General features: G+C 36.0%; 1 protein-coding gene across 2 annotated transcripts in view; it reads right to left on the bottom strand.

Annotated features, from left to right (window-relative positions):
- Positions 1-2,685: 2,685 nt before the first annotated feature.
- The window catches only part of smyd3 (SET and MYND domain containing 3), an 88,086-nt gene continuing 64,710 nt past the window's right edge, over positions 2,686-26,061 (bottom strand). Inside the window, exons 6-13 of one of the 2 annotated variants that reach the window (XM_008405772.2) lie at positions 25,351-25,418; positions 19,626-19,728; positions 18,903-19,013; positions 15,169-15,256; positions 14,577-14,751; positions 8,505-8,613; positions 7,675-7,833; positions 2,686-7,186 (exon numbers count right to left, since the gene is read on the bottom strand). In XM_008405772.2, the coding sequence (XP_008403994.1) occupies positions 7,717-7,833; positions 8,505-8,613; positions 14,577-14,751; positions 15,169-15,256; positions 18,903-19,013; positions 19,626-19,728; positions 25,351-25,418 (771 nt within the window). In that variant the 3' untranslated portion in view covers positions 2,686-7,186; positions 7,675-7,716. Of the gene's footprint in view, positions 7,834-8,504; positions 8,614-14,576; positions 14,752-15,168; positions 15,257-18,902; positions 19,014-19,625; positions 19,729-25,350; positions 25,419-26,061 lie in introns of both variants that reach the window. The other variant, XM_008405771.2, reaches the window with a different exon arrangement.

The raw sequence follows: 26,061 nt of genomic DNA, 5'->3' as shown, positions 1-26,061 counted from the left end.
ATGAAAACTTCTTAAAAGTCATAGCTCTCTGCCTGGTTCCATTTACATTGAATGGATAGAAACGCTAAAGATTTGTTAATATTATTATCTATGGTGCTTGAGATTTTTATGATCTAAATGTTTGTAAAAATATAAAATAGATGAAAGAACCTGTTTCCCCTACAGAAATGTTGTCTTCATATTTATCTCTTCTCCATCACAGGAATCATCGCTGTTGTCCAATAACTCCAGTTTACCTTTGCTACACATCGTGTTTTCACAAAAACATCACATTATGGGTTTCATTCCTTGAAAGTTTTGCTTGATTTGTCTGTTTTTATAAAATGTACCAAAAGAAATACAGTTGACATTTGATTTTTACATACACTGTATAAAAAGACCTTTTCCCTAAATTAAGCCAAAATTTCCTTATTTTAAGCCAGTTAGGGTTATCAAAATAATTTCTATTAGAAAATGCCAGAATAATGGGAGGGAGAATAGCTTAAAAAACCTTTACTACTTTCTCCAACGTCAGAAGTTAACATACACTATGCTATACCTTTAAACTGTTTAGGACGTTTCTGATTAATTTGTGTTAATTACAAACTAGCCTGTTGATGTATTAATTCAGCACCTCAAATATACCACTCCATTTTGTAAGATCGTGGGGGAAATTCAAAAGAAATTGGTCAAAACACTCAGGAAGAGAATTATCATGCTCCACAAGTCGTCTGGTTTATCCTTTGATACCATTTCTAATTGGCAGGATTAACACTGTAAGAATCTTAGTATTGGAGGTTTTGTGTCCCAGAGATGGTTATGATATATTATGAAATATGCAACTCTGGAAAAATGTAATAGACTACTTAAAATGATCAGTTTCTCTGGTTTTAGTTTCTACAGGTATATATGTTTGAGTAAAATGAACATTGTTCTTTTATTCTATGAACTACTGACATGTCTGAGATTCAAAGCAACAATTTTATTTGCAAAAAATGAGAAATGGTGAAAATAACTAAAACAATGCAGAGCTTTCAGACCTCCAATAATGCAAAGAAAACAAGTTCATGTTCATTTAGAAAAAACAAAACTAATGTTTTAACTCAGAAAGAGTTCAGATCCATATTTGGTGGAGTAACCATGAGGTTTTCAATGAGGCTCACTGCAGCCGGCTCTTAAGTTTTTACAGAGCTGTATGTGCAACAAGCCTTCAACAGGGATGATAAAATAGATAACATAGGTCATGAGGAAATAACGTGATAAGAAAATATTGAAGAAATATCTCAAGACATTTGTTTGGGAATTGGAGATTGGATAAAAATGGTCTTACAAATTAACATTACCCCCAGATATCTAAACAAATTAGTTACAAAGTGCCTTAACAATAAAATTTGTGTTTTTGAAGTGACATCCATGTCAACTCTGAAGTAATAAAAAAAACTTATTTCTGGCATTTACCACATAAAAATACTTCAACAGGAAGGGATTTAGTCTGCAGTAATGACACTGAGGAAAAATATGGATGAGTCTTTTATACATTGTATGTATCTATGTAGTTTTAGCTGTATTTTCTGTCGAGTTTGTAATTTTGATCTGTATGGCTGTTAAAAAGAGATAGAGCCGTTGATGTTTATATGGTGCAGACCTGTGATAAAAAGCCATGATTTGATATAACTTAGACGACAAGAAGGTTTTAAGGACTTTGTTGTGTCCATTGTTTGGGGGATTTAACATGATGCCATTTCTTCTTCTTTTTTTTAAAGTAGTTCAGTCCATCTGTCATGAATGAAAGTTTATTTATTTTATGCTTAAAGCAAAAACACCCTAATTAAGCTTCTTATTTATTTACATCCTCTGATCTTGGAGTTTCTATGCATTTAACAAAAAAATATCTGTACATACTTTGTTCAGTCCATGCCACATATAAATACATATGCTCTGTACACATGCCATATATGCAGTTATTTTTTATTTTACATCTTTGTTGCTGCTGGTTTAGTTTTTCCATTTGTTTCTCTTTGGGGAATTTTAATGAGTTTTTTTTTTATTTATTAAAGCACCAACCCTCTGATTATATGATTGATTATTATCCATCTATAACTAAAAACAAAGTAAAAAAAATGTTGCTACTGTAAATCACAGCAACATAAAAATAATAGAGGCATAAACTATATCCAGCTTTCTTTCAAGAGTTTTAATACATTTCTTCTGTTTAAAAATACCGCAGTTTGTTGTTCTGTATTCACATACATGTAATTATTTTAAAGATAAACTGTTTTCCATAACTAATGTTGCTGATTGCAGTTATTGCTGAAGAAGTTTATTAAATATGCAACAACAAAATCTAAAATCAAGACACTCAGAAAATATAAGGCTCACATCAACAAAGGCTGACGTTTTTGAGAAGACTAAACTTATGCTTCTATTAAAATCACTAAAAAGCTCACAAATGATCACAACTTTTAAAGCTAAGCTAGTTTTAAACTTCTATGTTTCTTTACTGTAGCAGAAGAAAGCATAGCTATGATGCGCTAACAATGTTAGCAAAAAACTAACAGTAGCTAACTTTTTAAAATCAATTTTAATTGTAAATCAAGCTTACAAATACATAAGTTACCAAAAGTTTTGAAAAAAGATTAAGTTTCATAGTTAGGCTTTGCAACAAAATAGATATGATTATTGCATAAAAGTCACTTTATTTTTACAGTAATCAGATAATTTGAGTATTTCTGCATGGGGTTTAGCTTTCCCCAAAGCAACTGACTCTCCTGACTTGATGTATTACATGATATCTGTGATTTTTTTTTTTGTAAGCCGTGTTAAAATCTTTTGAACCCATAAATCCTAAGCTCTTTGTTCTTTTTGAAGTTGCATTCATCTTTTTGTCCTTTTCTGTAGGCTGCATCGGCTTATGCTTAGAAAAACTGAACACGTTTTTGTTAAATCTCTTGAATGAAAGCTGGAAGTCTAACCCTTTATTAAATCTTGAATACTTGATCTCAGATCCAGTGTTAATAAAGTCCAAATACAGGAGAAGCTGACTGCAAATGAGCACGGAAAGAACAAGAATGCCAGGTAATAAAAGCTAGGATGAGAAGTTTTCAAATAACAATCTGTATAAACAGAAATGCCCAAATTTTGATTATCAATAGCTTGGTTTAATTAGAAGATAACTACAGTCCTTTACGTGTTTCCAGTGTTAAGATGCTATGTGGAAGGTTTCCCCTTCGAGTTGCTGACAAATCTGTCTCCTTTGGTAGTGCTTTATAATTCAAGCAATAACTTATCAGCAGAGTTTGGTGTTTATTTAACACACATGTGAAATATGCGGCGTGATTAAACCAAATTATTACCTATTTATCTGAAGCCTTTGCTAATTATAATGTGTTATCAGAAAATCTGACACATAGCATCTTTAAATTGTTACGGAGAAATGTGATGTGCAGAGAAAAACAAAAACACACTTATGAAGTTGTAAGAATTTCTATTTAAAGAAGTGTTTGAAAAGTGTCTGTACCAAAATATCCTTAATAATGTCAGTAAATGTCTAACAAAACACCACCATAGGGCAAATAAGATAATATGCCGTGAAAATACTCTGGTTGTATCTATGCTGTCTCCATAATTCAAGATTGTATGGCCCACTGTAGACTTCCTCCTTCAGTGAAATAAGGTCTGACTCTTTTGATGGAAAATAAGATAGAGGGATGTAAATAAAGGAATGTATGGAAAGAGTTTAACATCTGACTCTTTGTTGATTTTGCACACAAAAAAGATGCACTATGTTGCTCGTTAAATCCTCATTAAATATGAAATGTTTTCACGATGATCGTGACAGATCCATGAATGGACGGACAGCCAAAGTCAATCCTTTTTCAGCTTTTCCAAACCTGTTTATGAATCTGATGTGGAAACATCAGATATTATTTTACAACAAGTAATAAAATTTACTGAAATCATTAATAGAAGTGTATTAAAAATTATACCTGGCATAAAATCTGCCATTCAAGAAACAGAAATGCAGAGAAACGAGATTACAGGGGAAAACAAAGTAGTTCTCAAAACCACCTGTTATGGCAGTAATTGGACAAATGTAGATAAATTCTGAAGCTCAAGGTAGAAAAAGACTGAGATTGAGTCCTTGGTCGCAAACTTGTAATTGCATTTAAAATTCAAATCAGTAGATGAATATTTAGTTAGTAGCTACATTAAAGATGTTACAGCTAAAGATAAAGGAGATGTGAAAAGTATAGCTGTGAAGCTGGCAGCGAGGGTAGTGAGATATGATGGCAGGTTGATAATATAAAAGTGTGTAAAAATGATGGAGTGCAGCAGGAGGAAAAGTGAAAATTAAAACTGCGGTAGAATGAAGGGTGAAAGTAGCACCACTGAGCTCAGGTCGACTACACGAAGGCAGTAAAGAAGAGATGAAACGTCAATTAATGCAGGATTAATTTAAAAGCTTCCTGGATACAGATGAGAGTTGATGACAGCGGGTTTAGATTAAGCAGTGGTAAATCTAATTCAATGAACATTATGCATAAAGAAAGGAAAATGAAAGAAGAAAGAGGAATAACAAACAGAACCACTCGACAAAATAAAGGTCAGAGGAAGAAGCAGTTTATTAGTTCACTACTCTTAAAAAATAAAAAATTAAAGATGTGAAATTAGACCCTAACAAATGTGAGAAGAAAAAACTAAAAGCAACATGACGCATATGAGACACTTTATTATCCCGACCTACCCTCTAACAAACACACACACTCACCCACACAGACATACAGGAAGTTCAGTCATCAGTTTGAAAATGTCCGAATTTTGGGATTATCTTTGGAAGCATTTCTATCTGACCTCACACAACGACAGAGAAACACACAAAAACAGGGATTAACCAGAGAAGAGTGTGTGTGTGATGGATGAGCACAGAGAAGGAAGGATGTTTTGAAATTCTGGCTTTGCTAAACATACACACAGAATCGTGTTTTCATGATTTGTGGGGACTTTTCATTGACTTCCATTCATTTTTTACAGCCAAACCCTTAACCTACCCCGACCCTTAACCCTAACCCTAAAACTAGCCATCACATAGCTAACTCCTAACTCAAAGACAGCATTTCCCTTCATGGGGACAAATCAAATGTCCCCACAGGGAGCAGTGGTCCCCATAACCCCACATTGTAGACAAGTAGGTCTCCACGAGGTTATAAAAACCAGGTTCACACACACACACACACGCACACACACACACACACACACACACACACACACACACACACACACACACACACACACACACACACACACACACAGGGTCACTCCTCAAGATGGAATCTGCAGATTACGCAGCAGGCCGGGCCCCCAGGGGCCTCCAACTTCTGGGTTTCTCACTCACTGCCAGGGAGTAAAATAACAGGCTACAGATAAAAGTCAAACCACTGAGAGATCGCAGCCACCAGGTCGATGTGTCAAAACAAGCTGTCAACAGCAGCTGCTTCACACTTCAGACTCTGTGTGGTTTAGTTTCAGTCAAATGCAGGAGTTCAAATATTTTCACTCCGTCTGTGCGACGCTCTCAAATTGGGGTTTAAGTCTCTTGGGGAAGTGATGTTGATGTGACCCAATGGAGGGTGGTTCAAGTTGTTGTTTTTTAAACCTGGTTTTCTATTATTACCAATCCTCACTTACTATTTTCTCTGAGCTCATTATAGTTTTTTTAATATGCATATTTTACAATAATGAACGACTAATTATCTTTGTGTCCCCATTCTGGTGTAATTATACCACTTTTTCTTGACATTTTCATTATAAACACTAATGCATCCTTCACAAGCTTTGTGTTGCTGTAGACTGTAGGAGGTTTTCTACCTTTTAGCAAATCTTAAGTGTTTGAAGATAATTATTAACACAATTAATTTCTCAGGGCAAGACTTGGAAAGTACAAGCTGATAATGCCATCTGTAACAAATGTATGTTAGAGAGTATCTTTTAATAAGTGAAGCCACAAAAAAAGAAAAGAAATAAAAGTACAATCAAATCAATAAGGAAACACAGTTATGCACCAACTACACTTCTATATAATTGCGTGGACAGTGTCGGTTTCTGATATGGGTGACATGGGCAACTGCCCAGGGCTCCCTCGGTTGTCAAATCAGGTTAGAGGTTAAAAAAACACTTAGAAATGTTCCCTCAAAATGTAGTAAAACTATGCGGATGTTAGAGAAAGAGTCATAACGTGGTTTATAAACAGTTTTCTACCTTAAAAACAGTCTGTTTCACTCCGCGTGGCGCACGCTCGTGGGCTAAATTGACCTTCTCAGTGTTTGACAGGCCGGCAGGTTTGCCCTATGCATTGTCTCGAAGGCATGGCGCAAAGGAAATGCTGTGGAGTAGATTGGTTTCCCCCACACTTGCAGAGGTTTGTGAAGTTATGGTTTGTGTTTTATTCAGTGCGATAATTAATTGCAAATAAATAAGTGTTAACGAAAAGCATTTTGCAAAGCATATTAATTTATCTAAGGCTAATTATTTAAGGTTTGCAGATTATTCTGTTCATGCCGAGTGAAAGTAAAACTAAGATTTAAGTGCTGAAGTCCTAAAACATAACAATTTAGTAAATTGTTAATATTGCATAAAGTCTGAGTCTATTGTAGTTTACACTATGTCAGCAATTTCTCATATATTCAATGTTTATTCATATTAAATCTCTATCGGAGAGAATGTGGTATGCAGATTTGGGCTAGATCCGGTGCGCCTCTGTTCAGGGCGCACCGGATCTCACCCGATCACTTTTTGGCACAGCACTTGTTTGGTTTGTCGGCACCTGCAGCAGCTTGAAGGTGCCATGTGACAAAATTCAGCTTGAAGAGGCACATAAATGTTTTTTAAAATTACTATGTTAAAATACGTGCCAATAGTTTCCTGGAAAAATGGGAGCCTTGATGTGTATGTCCATTCATGGTTTTACTATGTCCATTTAGCTACTTGGTTACCAGAATCTGGAGGAAGCATTTCTCTGCTGTTTCCAGAGCTGGCAGCTTTCCTTGTGTGGTTGCTTTCCACAGATGGTCGTCCTTAATGAAGAAATCTGGCTGCTTGTCGTCCTCCGAGGGTCAACCTGCGGGTTAACCTGGTCTGGCCACTCTGTCACCCAAACAAGTTCATCGCTGAAGTCATCTGGCTAAAGAGGGAACGTCTTCCAGGCTGGTGACTGTAAAACAGAGACAGATGGCTGCACTTCCACAGGCCGACCTCAATCAGTGAGACATTTCTTAGCTACCTGAAGGCGTAAAACAGCTTCTTGGGAAGCAGAGTTTGCCTTTTTGCTTTCACAGAAACATTTGGCTCAGATATCCGTCTGCGCTTTCAGAATTTGCCTTATTAGTTAGATTTTGTTGTGTGGTTTTACATTACCTTTAAAAGAACATCCAGATCTTCTTGTGTTTGCCAAGAATCCAATGTGTTTACGATTATTAGGACACTTTTGATGGATTCCTCTTTTATTTTATTACGGTTAACCACAACAAGAGCTTTGCTGACCACCTGCCATCAATACCAATCAATCTTTAATAAAGAGATAGGAAAGACCTCAAATCGACCTATAAAACAACCATTAAACCGCAGTAAAATGTAATGTGATACATCGTAATGCACCTATAAAAAATATTATAAAAATGGAAAATCTCCAGAAATACAAACTTTTCAAGTATGTTTAATGTTTATATCAGATCATAGTCTGTCTTAATGTCTGCCAGATTGCTGCATATCCATCTCCAGACGACATTCCTCCATCTTCATCCTCAGGTCAGAGGTCAGGGGGTGATCATCACCATGAGTCATCCTCATGATTATAAAAGCCTGGTGGAAGAGGGAACCATGCAAAAAACATTAGCAAACAATAGTTTATTCAAGTGTACCATACTTAAGCTATACTAAAATGAAACTATGTAATATAAGATTAATTTTAAAAAACTATATTTTACATAAAAGTCTAAGTACTAAGTATATTAGTAAGACTCAAACTTGTGCATTAATATTAGAGTGCATATGTCAGGATAACCTTCACTGCAAAAACGCAAAATCTCACCAAGTATTTTCGTCTAGTTTGCAGACATCTAGTCCACTTGAAATAAGACAAAAATAACAAGTAACTGTTCAGTGATATATAGGAGCTTGTATTAAGTAAATAATCCCTTAAAATTGAGGCAGATGTTTTCACTTTTAACATGGAATAAGTGTCTTATTATAAGTAAAATAATCAGCCCCAGTTTAGTTCAAAGAAGTATTAAATTAGTATAATTTCTAGTACACTACAAGTACATGGTGCAAAATATACTTTTATACTTGTGAAATGAACTTCAAATATACAATTTGTTTGTTAGGAGTCATGATCTTTGTATTGAGGAAATGCAATGGTACAAAAACATCCCAATTTGACAATTTATTAAAACTTTAAACATGTGATCAATGTGTAATAAATGACACAACAATAACAAACACTGTAAAAACACAGAGCAGAATCTAGAAACCTCTTTGAAAGTGTCCAAAGCGTCCTCCAGGTGCTCCAGGTGATGCTGCAGCTTCCCCACTCTCATCAGCTGAACTCCATGAACTGGATGAGGATCCGGGTAGAACAACCTGCAGAAACAACAGACAGAAGACAATTTACCTTCAGTTCAGTTATCTCTGTATTCATGTAGTTTTTGTTATTTTTCTCTGAAGATTAGAGGACATTCTTGAGCTTAATTGAAAGTCTGGTTTTTGCTCAAAGCAACAGAAATCTCTCCTCAGAGTCTGCGGACTCAGGATGGGCAGAAATGGTTCCAAGCAAAAGGTTTCCAAACAGCAGAGGGATCTGAAATGTGTTGTGCGCAAATAAATGTGTGTTGTATTGAAGCAGAATTAAAATCATACATTATGTGCAATAAAGTTACACTTTTAAACTTCTGCAACCTTCTGAATAAACATGTTTATCTGGTTTTTCAATTTGTCCCATGTTCAGTTTTTGTTATAAGTGTGGATTTTTCTGCAGGGTTGCATATCAGAAATATATTTAATTACAAAGCTACTTCCAAGCATAACAATGACATGATCGATTATAATTAACACTTTTTTCAGACATTTTTCTTTGTTTATGTGTAGACAACAGAAAGGCTTGACACTTGAACATTGTGAAGCAACATTTTGCATCCAAGCAATTCTGTGTGATTCCAATATTGATAAAATTAATATTGATAGATGTTAACTTCCGGTTTGAGCTGTATATTCATATTTTTTATTATTATTTCTATTCATGTGGACAACGAGCATCTAAAATATTAAATCTTAACCAATATTAGACTCAAAGCCAAAACTCCTCTTCCAGTTTTTCTTGTCACTAAATTTTCCCCACATTACTATGGCTACATAAATTGAATTTTGTGGTCTTTAGAAAACACTTCACTAAATGATAGATATTATCACGACAAGACAAGTATCTTCATCCAATCAGACCTGAAGCATCGCTCTCCAGTTCTCCCAGTTCAGCCAGATTAAAAAGGCCAATTTACCCAAAGGGGAAAAAAAGCTGCTTAAAAACCAGAGCAGCTGCGTCAGTGAGGAAGACGGCCAGCCTCGAGAATCAGTCAGAGGAGCTTCATGTTTGTTCTGCGACATGAACAAACACAAGCAACTATTGGAAAACAGCTTTCAGTGTTGATTTTTAAAAACCTTTCCTATACCAAACTATGTTTTAAACTCCATCTTCCTGCCTTAAATGTCTTTCCCCTTTGCTTACTAGTTTATTTTTTTGGTTTTGCTTTCAGGGTTTCAAAATGCTGATGTTCTTCAATTTCTCAAACCTTTACTCTATTTAATCTTAAACTGATTACACACACACTGTAAAAAAATCCTTCAAGGCTAACCTGTATGATGGCATTAAAATGTTCAGCAGCAAAGTATAAATCCTTCTTCATTTATATTCTCAAATTTGAATTTCAGGCGCAGTTTCTCCATCTTTCAGTCAACAGCCAGCATCATTATTACAGGAGGATGCATGCATAAGGTCAATACGAGTCCACTTCACCCAAATTAACTTGGTTTATTTGTCAGACTGCTTCAATATGCTCAGTCGCATCAAATTTTAGAACAAAAAGCAATAAATATCAAGTAAAAATCTAAGTTAATTAAAACAAGGAGGCCACAACCTGAATAATCTGTTACTCTGTGGCTTCTCTGATTATTTTCTAAGCTAGTTTTTGTTTTTCCCTCTCGGTGCTAATTGCCCATTTGTTCACACCGTCAAGCTCAACTAAACAACCAGCCGACATGGTGCCCAATTACAGGGGTGGACCCCAGTCCTGTGGTTAAGAGCGATTAGTTAAGCAGAGAATTCAGTTTCAAAGCCAGCAGCATTAGTCCTCCATGCATAATAACAAGTTGCAATATTGATTTAATTATCAATCCGTTGATTCTGGCTAGCGCAAAAACGCAAACACGCACACGAGGTCCACATTCCAATTAGATTTCATTTTTGCATATGCAACCAAAAGGCTATTAAAATAATTTCATTAACTTGGCGTCTCCTGACTTTTCACCCAATTTTCTTTTCCAGTGAGAATAAAGTGAAGAGAAGTACGGAAAGCTGGTTAGAAAATCATAGCTTTCAGCGATAAGGGAGAGCGAGAAATTAATAGTTGTGGAAAGTGTAGCATTTTAAAGTGAATGCAGTGGAACTAATTAGGCGCTTGTTCAGAGCTGAAAGATTCACACCCTGCTGTTTTTATAGGAGAGCGAAGCACAAATCGCCTTACTGAGGAGAAAAACGAAGGAGAGGAAAACCACAGCATTCTACATAGATGCATTTTTTTATTCAGTGTTACATCACTTCACTCCTACTTTGCTGCACAAATGAGCAAACTTGGAACAACCCCGTGTTTATTAGTATGATAAAAGATGACTTCCATGAGCTTTAAATCACATCTGACGTTTAGTCCTTGTTTTCCACAGACGGATTAATGTTAAAATTAGGCAAAGTCTCATGACATACAATGAAACTTAACATACAACAGTAATGCATTTCATTATTATACCTCAGTTTGCATGAAACATGATTGTTTCCACAAGAGAACGGAGGGGAAGTGAGAGCTTAGATTTTATATAATTTCACAGGCAGGCTTACAAAGACTGAAATTCTACTAAGGCTTTTGTGAATGCTAGGCTAACATTTATATTTATAATCCATCTGAATATTAATGAAGATTTGAGTTACACATTTTTGCCCTGAAACAACTGCAGCTGGATGCAACAATTCATGTTTACACAGAGACGGAAGGCACAAAAAGTAAAAAAACATTAAGGCACCAGATCCTACCACAGTATATTTGCCTTAGCTCTATATGAAAGCTATACTTTAATAGATAAATTTTTCTTATAAATGCAGGTGTATGCATTACATATTCATGATTCATGAAAGCGTGTATGAGCGTATCTATGCCAGTAAAATATGGGAAGAATAGAGACGTTCGATGAGCCTGGCTTGCACAGCCTGCAGCGGGTGTGCATTATTCGCAGGGAATAACCTCTCTATACATCACAGCCTGGGAAATAAAAATTGGGAAAGGACTTGCTGTGAGAGAAGAAAGGAATATAGAGTGAGAGGAAGGAGAGGAGAAAGAGAGACGTGGAGAGCTCCTGCAGCTACTTTCAGCCCAGAGGAAGAGCCGAGATGAACGCGGAGTTTCCTCCTCCCACTCATTCGCCAGAATCTCCCCACTTCTTGTTTTTCATTATTTTACATTCATTGTGGCCTCTCTTCCTTGCAAAACATTATTTTCAGTGTTTTGCTGCTTATTTACGCATGCAATCAGTTTCTCTCCGCTCTGTTAACCCAGGTGAGTTTTCTGCCTTCCACTAAAGCTTCCCTAAACCTGCACAAGTTCATGGCAGAGATTTTATTAAGGAAGTTCACTTTTTTTTTATTAAACTCAAGAGGGCTTGAAAAATCCCAAATCTTCCTCCACTTACCTCTTTAGTTATGAATCTTTAGCGTTTGAAGGAAAAAATATAGTTTTTTGACATTTCCCTTAGCTTTGAAAATCCCTCACTACTCAGTGGATTGGTTTGTAATTTGTACAGCAAACCTTTCAGGTAACGTTTCCTCTTTGGAATCGGTTCAGATCTTTAATATCAAGGTTTTGCTCTGCAGAACAAATTCAGGCTTTGCATTTAAACATCACAGATCTCTTAATAGGAAAAAGAAGCAGGTTTTTGCAACAAACTGAAGTAGTTATTTTGTGCCACACATATAACATTTTAAATTAAACTAATCTGGATTCGTATTAGTTTCACGTAATGAAAATAGTTCATTGTTGAAGAAATAATCATCCTTGAAGTCTAAGATTATACAATGCAAGAACAGAAAATCTTACCATTTTTGATATTTAAAGTTTCTAGTGCAAATATCTTAGCACACTTGAAATAAGAAAGCTAACTTCCAGGTAACTTGTCAGCAATAAATGGGAGCTTGTTTAAAGTAAATAATTACTTAATGTTGATGAAAAAGTACTAGTTCCATTGTCAGATTATTTCACTTCTAGAATGGAAAACATGTCTTGTTTCACTGGAAAAGTATTTCACTAAAATCTATAAATATATTCATCAATACTAAGGAATTACTGACGAAAGACAAGCTTATGCCATGCTGAAAAATTACTTGTAATTTTTTCATATTTAAAGTGGACTAAGATATTTACACTGGAAACTGGACAAAAAAAGGGCTTGGTAAGATTTTGTGTTTTTGACATGTTGTCAGACACACACAACAAGAACATATATCCAAAATAACCTTTCATTAACATGCGAAAACTTTCTTCAACATATTTATGTGCTAAAAAACTCTGGAAGTCATTAACAAATCACTTGTCTTTTCCAGCAGCCATTGTACAGCGCATACAGCAGTAAAACCAGCTGACCAAACGTGCTGGAGGTTTTTGAAATGGCTCATTTTCCAGAAACCAAAAAACAGGAACTTATTGCTACAAAAAAAACAGTTGGGTGGGTTTCTTAAAGACCCAAATGGAAGTACAAAAAAAGTGCAAATTATTAATGTTGCATAATARGTTCCCTTTGAAGCAGAGTTAGGTTACAAGATAAAAGCTCTGTTCACTCCCTCATCTGATTATGCCCACATCAACTCTGGAGGAGCTGCAGACATCTCCAGCTCAGGTGGTTAAATCTGATATCAGGGCAGCTGTTAGTCATGGACTCCACAAATCTGGCCTTTAGGGAGGAGCAGCAAGAAGAAAGCCATGTTTTTTAAATTACCCAGATCCCCTTTCTTCTCACCACCGCCACTCTTTCCTTCTGCAGCTCGGAGTCTGTTTATTTATTTATAAGCTGTGTTGTGGTTTCTCTCCTGTGGTTCGTTGTTGCTGGTGTGAGCGAGAGCACGGCTGTGCCACTGGAGCTCTGCCCTTCACACAAGATCAATTAGTCTCACACACACACAAAGGAAAGTGCATAAGAGGTGGAAGGCTGAGAGGGAACATACCGCACTGCAGAAACAAGGATGCAGAGGTGTGTGAGGGTTGTACATATCAAATCAGACAATAATTCACCTCAGGTACTTCTAGGATGTCCACATATTTAAATTTCTGTTTTTAACTTCCAGCAAAAAGAAGTTAATCAAAAAAGAAATTAATTCAATTAAATATTTTCTGTGATACTGACATTTTTACGTTTAGAAATACTTCTCCCTCACATTCTCTCCTACCTTTTTATATTTYCCACCTGTGACAGAATCCAATGATCCATGGAAGAAGGTGGACAAATCAGGTTAAAGGCACTGAACAAATCGAGACATAATTTCTTCGCAGCCATCATTTGGAGCTGACGTTTATTACATATGAGGCGTGGCATCGCTCCATCATCATCTCTCTGTTGTACTGTTACTGTACTTTATGATCTGTCTCTGAGCAGAGCAGTGCGAAAACATATAGAATTACTTTTAGTTCAATTTAGCGTATAAACCCATGTGAGGTGTTACAGATGTTGGATGGAGACCCTGGCAGCTTTTCCTATTATTGCTTTTTTCCTATCGTCGGGATAAAAATGAAAGCCAGATGCCAGACAGTTTAGAAATATGGCACAAAATACTTAAAAGCTGTAAGACTAATTTGTAGAGCTGAAGTTATTTATGGTCTAATTCAGCAATTTGACTGCTGCTGTGCATAAAATATGCTGTATTTACAACAGCTAATGCCATATTTCTGAGTAGTTTATTAAATAAAAATGTTCATTAGCACGCCAGACCTTCATTACCGTGAACTCTAATGATTAGCATTCATGGCACAATGCAAACTGTTTTATATTTAATGCCTCCAACACCAGCCCCAACTAAATGATCATCATAAATCACTTTAAGAGTCACAGTCAGCATATTAAAAGTTTAAACCCAATAAACGAAATCATCAGAAATCTGTAAAATGATTATTTAAAATCAGAGGTTATAATACAAAGATTAAGAGGCCAAATATGATTTTCTCCTTTAAAACCTTAACATATAGTCATTGGATTCAAACATGTTTCATGTAACAGAGATTTTCTAAARAATTAAAACTCACCTGTAAGCTGGAAGCGTCTTCATGCCGTATGTCAGAGCCTCCTCCCACTGCCCCAGCTGAACAGCAGCATCTAAAGCCATGTCTGTGACCCTCAGCTTGTACAGATTTTCATCAGGAAGTTCAGCTCCAGCAGCTGACAGGAGATTACTGCAGCTCTCCAACAACGCCGGCCAATCTACAGGGACAAGAATTAAGGAAGAGGAACAACAATCCTCAAAGAAAGTCTAAAGTATTTCTGAAAATGGCCACATAAATGTACAGATGTCGTTTTATGTAAATATGTCTGCAGGCCTTATGTGTTGATTTACAGATACAAGAGAAAAGTCACACACTTAATTGGCAATTATTTAAAARAATTTCAAGATATATAAATATTTACACCCCAACGAACATTTGAATATGATTTATGATTGTGGCGAATTAGTCATGTTAAGCTTTCATATTGGCTACAAAATGTTTCTAAAATACTAACATGACCAAATATTGTAGTTACTGTAAAGTCACCAGATGTATACAAAGAATAATCATCAAGACTCAATAACAGTTACTGGAATCCGATGTTTCTGTGCTGGAAAATGGAGGGAAAGGATACTGGACTCGGTTTTCAGTCCTTCCAGTCTCGGTATCGCCACCTTCAGCTGCTGCCACTTTTCTTCTTCCCCCGACAGCATGAATCCCTCCTGAATCACAGGACAACAATATAAAAACTAACCAGATATCTTGGTCTGGAACAATCTTAGAGGTCGCAGCAAACTCACTAACCACCAGAGGAAAAAAAAAAAGAAGTAAAAACAGGAAATTGAATCAGTTTAAGTTGTATATTTCTGGGGCTAATAATCATAGAGTGCTGAGGAAAAGTATTTATACTGTTAACTTTTTCACATTTTCCCACGTTACACTAACTTCAGTGTATTTTATTGAGATTTTATGTGATAAAATGACACAAAGAAGCACATAGTTGTAAAGTGGAAGGAAAACAGACATCATTTTTTAGATTTTTTCTTTACATTACATTCATTTGTTTTTGGTTCCATAGAGTCAACACTTTACTAAACCCTATTTTGAGGTCTCTTCCGGAAAGTTTCCATCGACTTCGCAAAACAAGAAATTTAAATTTCTTCCAAGCTTATAGCTGCGAACATTAATTATCCAAATTCTCTGGTTAAAGAGGAAAAGAAAACAGAAATGTACATCAAATTTTGTGGTTGCAATGAAACAAATTGCAGCAAAGTTCAAGATGYATTCAAGGCACTTTAAATAACAAATTCAAAACTTAACTTCATGCCAAATATTTTACTAAATCCTACTCCCATATCAGTTAAATCATTTCAAAACAATGTAATTTTTATTGTAATGTGCTCTTACAAAAGCACTCCTCTGCCTTCATGTCGCCTATGTTGCCATGATAACTTCAGGTCACAACTGTGCAGCCGGTCGTCAGATTAAAGCAACTGAAATAACACACAGCATCTGTGTTGCACTACAACAAAGGGTTAGTTGAATAAAATAAAGCCACTGTGGYAGAACCCAACCGACTCACATACACAAGAATAAAGAGGCACAGCACTTCTGTGTGTATGGGAAATGTTATTTAAATCCTAGAATAGAGACATCAAAGGCAAAAGTGCAGGCAGAAACAAAAAGAGAAAGAGAGTGGGAGAAAGTAAACAGGCAGAGTTGGACGGAAAYGCTGCAAAATCATGGCAGGAAGACGGAACGGGCATAGATGGATGGAAAAGAAAAGTGCAGCTGAAAGACAAGATAATTTTCTCATTTTTCAGTCGGTGGCCAGGCAGACAGAGGGAGGGCGTAGAGAGGTGGAGCGTGACAGAGTGACAGAGAAGAAGAGGAGGACAGCAGGAGATAAGAAAGCATGTCAGAGTGAAGGAGGGAAGAGGAGAGGAGGACAGGAGAGGGTACACCGAGACACGTTGTGCACCGATACGCTGTCTGAGCAGCAGAGTAAATGTGTGTGAAGGCAGGAGACAGAGGGTGGAGGAACACACATGGGTGTGTTTTAACTTCTGAAAACATTTAGCCCATCCATTTAATCAATATATCATCATCAGGTTTAGTTCAGCTGAAAAAAACCCCCAGACAATTAGGACCGGACGACATGGCTGAAAGACCTATCATAATATAAGCGTTTCATATCGGTCGATATCGATAATTATGAATTAGGCATTTTTWAAATATTAAATATCTAAAATCCTGCCAAATTGACCCTGTCTCTTTTATCCACAGTTTTCACTCCATTCCTTTGTTTTGTTTTTAAGCAGTTATGGGGCCMGGTGGCAAAACCTTAACCCTTCTAGACTGGACGTGTCGGCGCCGACACCTCTAAATTTGCAGTATCGTAATTCCGCCACACGTAGCGCTATCTGAAAAATTCCAACGGTTTCTAAAAGGGCAGACGTTGCACTTTTCAGTAAGTATCGGGTTTAATACGGAAACTTCGCAGATGCAGAGAGCGTAATTAATCGGGGGGCACTCGTTTAATAGACGGTATATTACGAAAATAACTTGCTGGATATTGAAAGTTCCGGTTGTTATGGATACATGGRTAAGTATATCATCTCACAGGACATTTAAAGAACTACTTACAATTAAAATAAGGAAGATTTATTTAGGCAGACGCTCGAAAATCCGGCGCAACAGTGCTGCTTTGCCAGGTACTCAACATGTTGCTAGGTAACCAAAGAATGAGTGAGTTGCTAGGTAACCAGAGAGTGAGTTAGTTAGTTGATTCCACAGTCCTTGTTTAAGCTGTATCCATTCATATTGATCACGTGTCTATACACTGTTACCAATTTATTGTCCACAACAATATCATTATCATGTGTGGTGATTTAAAAGAGAAACTTTTTTTTCTCTTTGAAATACAAATGTTTGCATTCCAAGACATTAAAGTTTGGAAATTTTCTCCTGTGGGAGATGAGCTCAGATCTAGAGAGAGTAAACAAAAGCACATTTCAAAAAGGCTTAAACAACTCCAAGTCTCCACTACTTTTCAAGAAGTTTAAAGGTCACAAATAAAAAAAATAATTGAACAGAAACAAATAAAATCAACATACTTGCAAAGTTTTGATAGTTTGGGCAAAAATAAATAAATTTTGAATCTTCTCATATTTAAAGAATGACCTTGCAGGAGGACAAAACCTGCTTTGTCTGCACAAAGCAGTCATATGAAGGTATTACGATTGTTTTCATTGGCATTCGGAAAAACATATCTTTATGTTTCATATCTTGTTTACTTTGCTAGAAAAATGCCAAAATGTTGTGCTTCTGAGTTTTGTGGGAGCATTAAAGATTATTGTGAATCTACATGAACCAGTCGGCATCTATCCTGTCTCCTGACAGACACAGCRCCCCCTGCTGATTCCACTTTTAGGCTCGAGATGCGCCATAAATCCATGCTGTGCTGACAAACACATTGCAACTATTTGTAAAAACTATTTGTAATGTCTTCCTCCATTAGGTAGAAATGACTCATGAGGCATGTTGACACAAAGTTGCATTAAAAGGACAAAAGATCCTGTTTTCTTCCACACTGTTGACTTTTGCAGCATCCTTTTCCTCTGTTGCCAGTTAAAAGCTGCACATATGTCTGATATTCCCATTAAAAAGGTATTTTTAAAACAGTAAATGTCATATTTGCGACAAATGTGCATTAGACGCTGCAAAGCCATATATGGAACTAACTTCCTGTTTTGACTACAAAGGTTACTTTTCAGCTAAACAAAACAATAGGAAGGTCAGTTATCATTTATTTATGTTTTATAACGTAATATTTATGGGTTTCAAATCTCTAAAATACATTTGCCATACAAAACAATATGAAACAAACTTGAATGGATCCTGCTCTAAGCAGGTCTTGAATCAAGGCAAGTTTATTTTTATAGCACATTTTAGCAACAAGGCAATTCAAGGGCACAATTACAACATAAGCAACAAAAAAAAATATTTTGCAGCGGATAAAATAAAGGAAATTAGTAAGTTTGAATAAAGACTATATAATAACTAGAACATCATTCATTTTAATGAAAGGCAATTCTAAACAAATAGGTTTTTAGCCTTGATTTAAAAGAACGTTCCAGACGTTTTGCAGAATAACTACAGAATAAAAAAGCAACAAAAATAAATAAATCCCCACAAAACATTTCTATAAATATTCAGCCACACAAACAAATCACTGCTTTCTCTGATTTTGTTTTAAGAATAGTGATTTTTGTTTTATTTTAATGCAATAACATAACATTTATTTGGACTGAGGATGAAAATAGTAAAAAGTTTCCAGTAATTTTAAAGGTTTCTGTTCACCCTCACCTCTTTTTGTGAGTTGCATCTCTGGCAGTGGCAGAGGAAGTGGTACTGCTCCTCCAGCTGCTTCTGCCGCTCTTCAGTCAGGGACAAAGTCTCAATATAACTTATCGTTAACTAGACACAGGAGAGAACATGACACTCAAAGTCACACTTTTTGAATGTGAAAGCGAAAGTGTCTGCTTTCATAGCACTTTTGAATATTTTGTGATAATGCAGAGCACAATTAAGTGTGATTCTGTGAAGACGGATAAAAAAAATAAAAAAAACAGATGAATTTGAGTGAAACTGTGTATGGATGAATTTTTTGCTGTTGCACTATGTGTGTGGATGTGTGAGAGTCTAAGTCCAGATGGCAGGGATGAATCTCATTATATTTAGTCACAATGCATCTCATTACACAGTCACAAGGGATGATGGGAAAAAAAATGGAGAAACACAGCCGTGTTAGAAGCTGTCATCCTGCTTGTGCTACAGAGATGTTTCACTAGGATTCATAAAGTTTATTGTGCTTCTATTGATATTTTTTAGTACCTGTGCAATAAATTTCAGTTTACAACACAGTGGATGTTATTTTCAGATGATGCATCATTCAAGAAATAACTAAAAATTGGGAAAACAGTAAATAAAATATAATAAAATGTTGCCATAGAGAGAAAACATAAAAGAAGAATCTTGTTCCACGTTGATAATGGTGTAAAAATAGAGGTTGAATTTTCTTCGCCTTACCTCGTCTTTAGGGCGAATGTCCTGGACGGCTCGGAGCTGCAGCCGCTCACCCTCAAACACCATCACACAGTTTGGCCGACAGTCATGATTCAACAGGGATAAACTGAGACAGATGAGAAGAAGAAGAGAGGACAGCAGAGCAAGAGGAGCAGGTTAAACAGGAAGATGATCACAAAAGAGCAATAAAGAAAAAGAGGAGAAAGTCGGGGGAAAGAGGAGCAGAAGAAAGGGTCAGAAAAAATAAGTAATTTGTGTTTAACTTAACAATTTTACATTTTCTGTCTAACAAAATTCGATCACTTAAATTGTTCTGTTCGTTATTACACAACATGCAACTACAATACACTTTTGAAACCAGAAGTTGCTGCTGAAGTCTAAAGTTATCATCAAATTTCTTTGAAATAGTATGACGAAATAAATACATAAACCTCAACAAACACTTGGTTAAATGTCGACGTTGCTGAGAAACCACAGGCTTTTAAACATATAAAGTGAAAGATGTTGGAACATCACAGTCACTGAATGAATTAAAAGGAGTTTATGATCGCCCTGCATGGAGGGATAAACCAATTTAAAATATATATATATTCTGCTGCTGCTTTATCAGCACCTTCAAACTAACAGAAAGCCTCTCTCATTTACCAGATGAATGCCTTCTGGAGAAATGTTTATGGTGAGGAGACAAAGAAAAAAAAATTAAAGAAAATTATAATAAATTTAAACTTCTGAATCCAATTCTCTGTTTTTAAAATCATTAGAGTTGCATGGTGTACTTTCATTTTACCTCTAAAGTAAAATGGTTTAAATAAATTACCAAAAAGACCACAATTATTATGATAAGCACATGCAAACTGTACAATACATGAGATTAAAAAATTATACTTAAAAAGTATATAATAGCAACTATAGGGAGAATACAAGCAGCAACTTTCAAAAAATAAAGTACAAAAACTTCACTAAATACATATTAAAACATAATTAAAAATAGGATAGTTGAAACTTACAGAAAATACAACTTAGAAAATATTTAAGTGACTGTAAGAAATACATAAATTTTACTGCATCAAGAATATCTCATTTAAATTTGTCTATGAGTTATTATTCATACCTACTGGCATGCCAGGTGTTAATATTTTCCCTTTTGGATGAAAAAGGGGGTGTATTTCAGCATTTATTTTAAATATATATTTTAAACTAGAAATAAAATCATTTTAAATCAGACTTCTTTAAAACTTTAACTTATAATTAAAATGTTTTTGAACAGAATATCAAAAAGATGTTCCACTGCCTGAAACAGCTAAAGTAGGTCTGCTCTGATTAACCATTAAATGTGTTAACTAATAGATGGTTTAACGTATCACCGGAGAAGCTTAACATTTTCTTAATTGTACCATAAAAGGAGAAATGCAAGTTTGACGCTGGATTTATAAAAAATCCTTAAAAAAGTTACTCTTAAATCAAACAGAAGCACAGAGTGATAAATTAAGCCCTCTGCTCCTGTCACAACAAATCCCACTCTTTATTTCTTCCTGTCAGACTTCCTGGATCTCACAGACAAACAAAAACAACAATAGATTCTCAGCCTGTGTCAAAACAAGTTTATTTCATTTCCCAGACCTATATTCTAGTGATATCTTTCTTCTTTTGACAGCAATTATGGGATTTCCATCAGCATTTCTGATGCAAATAATAAGGCTGACAGTTATCAAAGGTTCATAAAAAGGTGGTTTATTTTAATGTCTTTAAACTGGTTTGCCCAATTTTTATTTTTACACTTTCTACTTTATTCAATAAAACAATTTATTTAAAAACATTTTTAAAATGAACGTCTCAGAGGTGATTTTTGTTTTGCTTTCGTTGCTCATCTATGGACTCTTTGCTTAATCATTCCAGGCGCCATGAAGGATCGGGAGTATTGAACTGAGCGACTGAAATGTTTTTCCAAAGTTGTTTTTGTCAGTTTATTCATGGCTTCTACTTGTTCGAGTGGAAATAATTTATCTCTGAGCGTAACACAACTGGTTGTGGCTCAGAGACGGCGGTATTTACAAAACAGCTAGCTTAGAAACCGACCCATGCCATAATTTGTTGATCAAAATTACCGACTTTGCCCGATTTCACACCACATGATTTAAATCATTAAGTCATAAACAGCGTTCCCGTTTACACCAAAGAAGCCTTAAAAAACGTACAAAAGACGAGATGTTAACCAGTTTTTTCCATACATGTTAGCTACCTGACGGTAGGGCACTGTTTCCATGGTTACTAACGGTTAGACGCGTACCTTCTCCGTAATACGATATTTGATATGATCTTTCTGATCATACTTAAGTATAAAGTATATGATCGTTAATCTTCTTACCTTGTAAAAAGTGTTGGCTGCAAATCTACGATTATACCGAGGGCTGCCAGTCATTATGACTGATGGCTGCTGTCCCTCACCTCCAAACCTTTCCTCATTAAAAGTTACGCAATAAAATGACAAGTTTGGTTTCTATCCTTGTCTGTTTGTGCAGTCGAGACCCCGCAGCATCCTATGACCATTTTTACTGCGAAATCAACTTAATAAAAGCGATATTGGCCACCAGCTGTGCGTTTTCTGACAGCCTTTACTGGAGCACATTGGTTTTTTGACGTCCATCATGGCGGAGCGGGCCGAGTTTCAAAGAGAGTGACGTCACGTGCTCAGGGACAATAGATTATCACACATTTTTTTATTTTAATTTTTCGTTTCATTATTGGCTACTGTGCTGTGTTTTATGGTTTGACGCACTTTGACTTGCCTTGCTGCTAAAACACAAATACATTTTACTTGACTTGATTTTCCTATTTACACTAGTAGAACGAAATATAAAGGGAAAACCGTAACCTTATAAAGCCTATTTCATGCCACAATAAACACAACATTTTTAGGTAGAACAAATATTTATACATCTATAGGTCATTAACTATAAACTACTAAGAGGGAGGTTTTTGATCTCATGCAAATGCTTACATGGAAACATTTTTGATTTTATATTATCACAAAGTACAGTAGTATCTCCATTCCAGCCATGAACAGATACTCTGCTGCAACTTTTAGATTTATCAATGTTTCAGCACACATTAATTATTTGCAGAAGAGGAAATTCAACCTTTTGATTCTGGCATGTCGGAGCAGAATATTTCCTAAAGTTGCTGCACAAAAAGGCTTGAATCAAGCATAAGTTTTACCTGAATTTAATCAAATGAAACAACACAGTATATAATAATGGTAGCATTATGTAGCACCTCAATCAACAGAAAGTGTCAACAATCCTAATCATAAACCCCAAGTAAAAGTCTGGAAATGGGCATTTACTCAGCTGTAAATCTGTACCTGATAAGCATATCTCCTGCAGCTTGACGAGAATTTAACTCTTATTAAGAAGCCCCCAGCACAACGTGAAAAAAGACATTTAATATCGCTGCACACATGGCTGGGAAAAAACACTGAAGGGGTCTGTGTGCTTTTACAGCCCCCTCCGTCACCGCAGCTATCGTTTATCATGTTCAGTGAAACAATGGGTGCATGAGATTAAGAATGCGTGTTCAGCCTTTGCAAAACCATCAATAACGCCCCTGGCTTTACTCTACAGTGGAGAAGTTGCAGGTTGAATATCAACTAGACATCAAGCCCTCTGAAAGATGCTTTTATCTTGAAGGGGAGCAGCTCATTAGCATGCTAATTAGATTAATTGACTAACGACTCACATAAACGGTATCTGTGAAAGCAAATGTTGCTGTGTAGCGGGGTGGAGAGTGAGAATATGATCCATACATCTGATACTTATCAGGAAAACATACAGAGAACTGCAGCGTTATTTAAAATACAAGACTTTTATGAGGAGTGGAGACCGCCGGCCCTTGAGGTCGGCCTGTCTTGAAGGTTTTAGATGTTCCCATGCTCTAACGCTCAGGACTTAAAGGCTGCATCATTAGCAGGTTTCTGCAGAGTGGATTCACAGGGTTTAACTCGCGAGTTCACAAGTTAAAGCAGACTCACTTTATCTTCATTTATTTTAAGTTTATTTAAATTTAAACAGAGTTAAGACACATGCAGCACGTACAGGACCAAGACAGCCCACATCTATTTTAAATATGTTATAACCTCCAAAGTTCTAGAAAATCTGAATTACATCTGTTACATTTTGTTATAAAGTGRTATGTTCCAGATTTATCTTATAATTACTTTTATTTTTGAGAGTCTTGATTCAAAATGCTAATTTATCAATTTGTCCCATTTCCCATTTAACGCTTCCTACTTCCTATTTGTACTCTTAAATTACCTTTTTACTCAAAATATTAAAACTGCACAATTTGTTTATTTCACTTTGTTGTTAGCTAATTTAATGATTTCTTAAACTTTTTTTATTGTGTTGTAGTTTCCTTTATTTTGTAATTACTGTTTGCACTGATTATATTTATTGACAGAAGTCATTTTAACACAGAGTTTTTCTTTATCTCCACTGAAAACGTGAAATTCCTTCAAGTTCAACTAAAGTTGCTGAATTTCACTAAGTTCAAATAAAGTTGCTGAATTTTACTAATTTAATTGAAACTTTGTCATAATTAACATTGGTATCTAAGATTAAACAAATTTGCAAGGGAAAAAAAATGCAGAACTTTTGTTATGAAATTTCAAGTTAGCAGGAAATTTGAACTGCCAAGGAGCATAAAGTGGGAAATTATTGAAACTAAATGCTGCTAATATTGAAAAGTTTTGTAAATGTTTAGCGTCCTGCTATGTAAATGCACCTTTAGTCCCGATAAATACTCAAGAGTTTTTAGGTCATATGTTCAGTGCGATAACTGGCCCTGAAGCAATACTGGGAATAACAATTTTCCAGAAGTAAACCAAAGGCGAAAAAGTAGTTTTTGAAGTACAACAAAACCAGAATACAGAAATAAMGAGAATAGCTGAACTGAGGTGCAGCCGTGGAAGAATAATCCCCCGACTTTCTTTAGCAAACCCACGGTTGCTAGGCAACCTAAAATACGAATAGACAGGGGAGCATCCTGCAAACGAGTCCATCATTTATGGATGAGTAGCAGCACAAATCACACCCAGACACGCGGCTTGGCTGAGCTTCACTGATGCCACTGCGACCATCTGACATCTCAACGCCGGCCAGATAAACTGGCTGGGATACCTGCGGCGTCAGTGACCGCACTGGTGTGTGTGTCTGTGTGTGTGTGTAGCAGCACTAGCAGCATGTACAACAACAGGCCAAATCCCACCCCGTTCACCCAGGAAGCAATGGAAGGGATTACCGAGCATAACGGCTTGCTGTGTGTGTTTGTGCACGGATCTTTCACTTTCACAGTCCAGACAACAACCGTTTCATCATTCACACACTTCCAGTCAAATCTCATTTTCCCCTCCTGTCGCCCAAACTGTGTGATGATATTCCTCCAGGTTTTCACCTAACAAGGGGTAAAAAAAAAAAAAAAAATCAAGTCTTCTTTTCCCTCCCTTTGCTTCTGACTTCAAAGAAGTGTCAGGACAGAGCGGGAAGCGCTGCGAGGGCTTTGAACGTGCGCCGCAGTGAAGGACTGATGGGGCAAAAACTGCATCTCCAAGCTGCATTTTAATCTAGTCAAAGTTATAAGACTGGGCGAGGCAAGCTATACCAAAATTAATTAAATATTTTTTCACTTCTGTGGGCTTCAAACCCTAATATTATTGCATATGCAAGAGTGTTACCTTGGATAAAGCCCCACTCCGACCTCCTGCAGCTCCCCGTCACTGATGGTGAAACAATTACACGTCACCTTTAGAAGAAATCAGAGATAAAAAGGATGAAACAAAGGAGAGACGGTGATTATCAGCTACTTCAGGGGATCAAAATAACTTTAATCATTTGTTATTCTCACATAGATGAAACTGGCATACAGATTTGCAGGTGTTCAGGTTATTTCTGAGTAGCAGAAGAAAACCTTTTCGCTCCAAAACGCAAAATCTTACAAACTATATTTGGTCTAGTTTCAAGTGAAAGTATCTCACACTTTGAAAAAGAAAAAAAAAAACAACTTACAAGTAACTTTACAGCAAGATACAAGTAAATAATTCCTAATATTGACTAAAAAGTACTAGTTCCAATGGCAGAATATTTCACTTGTGACATGGGAAAAATGTATAGTTGTAAGTGAAATAATCTTTTTTGTAAAAAATAAGGAATTACTGACTAAAAAGTTCTTATTTCTTGATGAAATGTTACTTTTAAGTTAGTTTTGTCTTATTTCAAGCATACTTAAATATTTGCACTAGAAACAACAACACATACTTGTTTTTGCAGTGTTTAGAAGCAAAACAAAGAATAACAGCACAATTTTTCATCAGCTATGCAAATATTTTAGTAATTGGACAACCATGCATGTGAAAGGGGGAAACAGTCCAGAAATTAGAACAAATAAT

This window comes from Poecilia reticulata, linkage group LG3 (assembly GCF_000633615.1).
Source record: "Poecilia reticulata strain Guanapo linkage group LG3, Guppy_female_1.0+MT, whole genome shotgun sequence".
NCBI classification, from domain to species: domain Eukaryota; kingdom Metazoa; phylum Chordata; class Actinopteri; order Cyprinodontiformes; family Poeciliidae; genus Poecilia; species Poecilia reticulata.
Note: the sequence above shows the minus strand (reverse complement) of the source record. Positions and strands in the feature narration are given on the sequence as shown.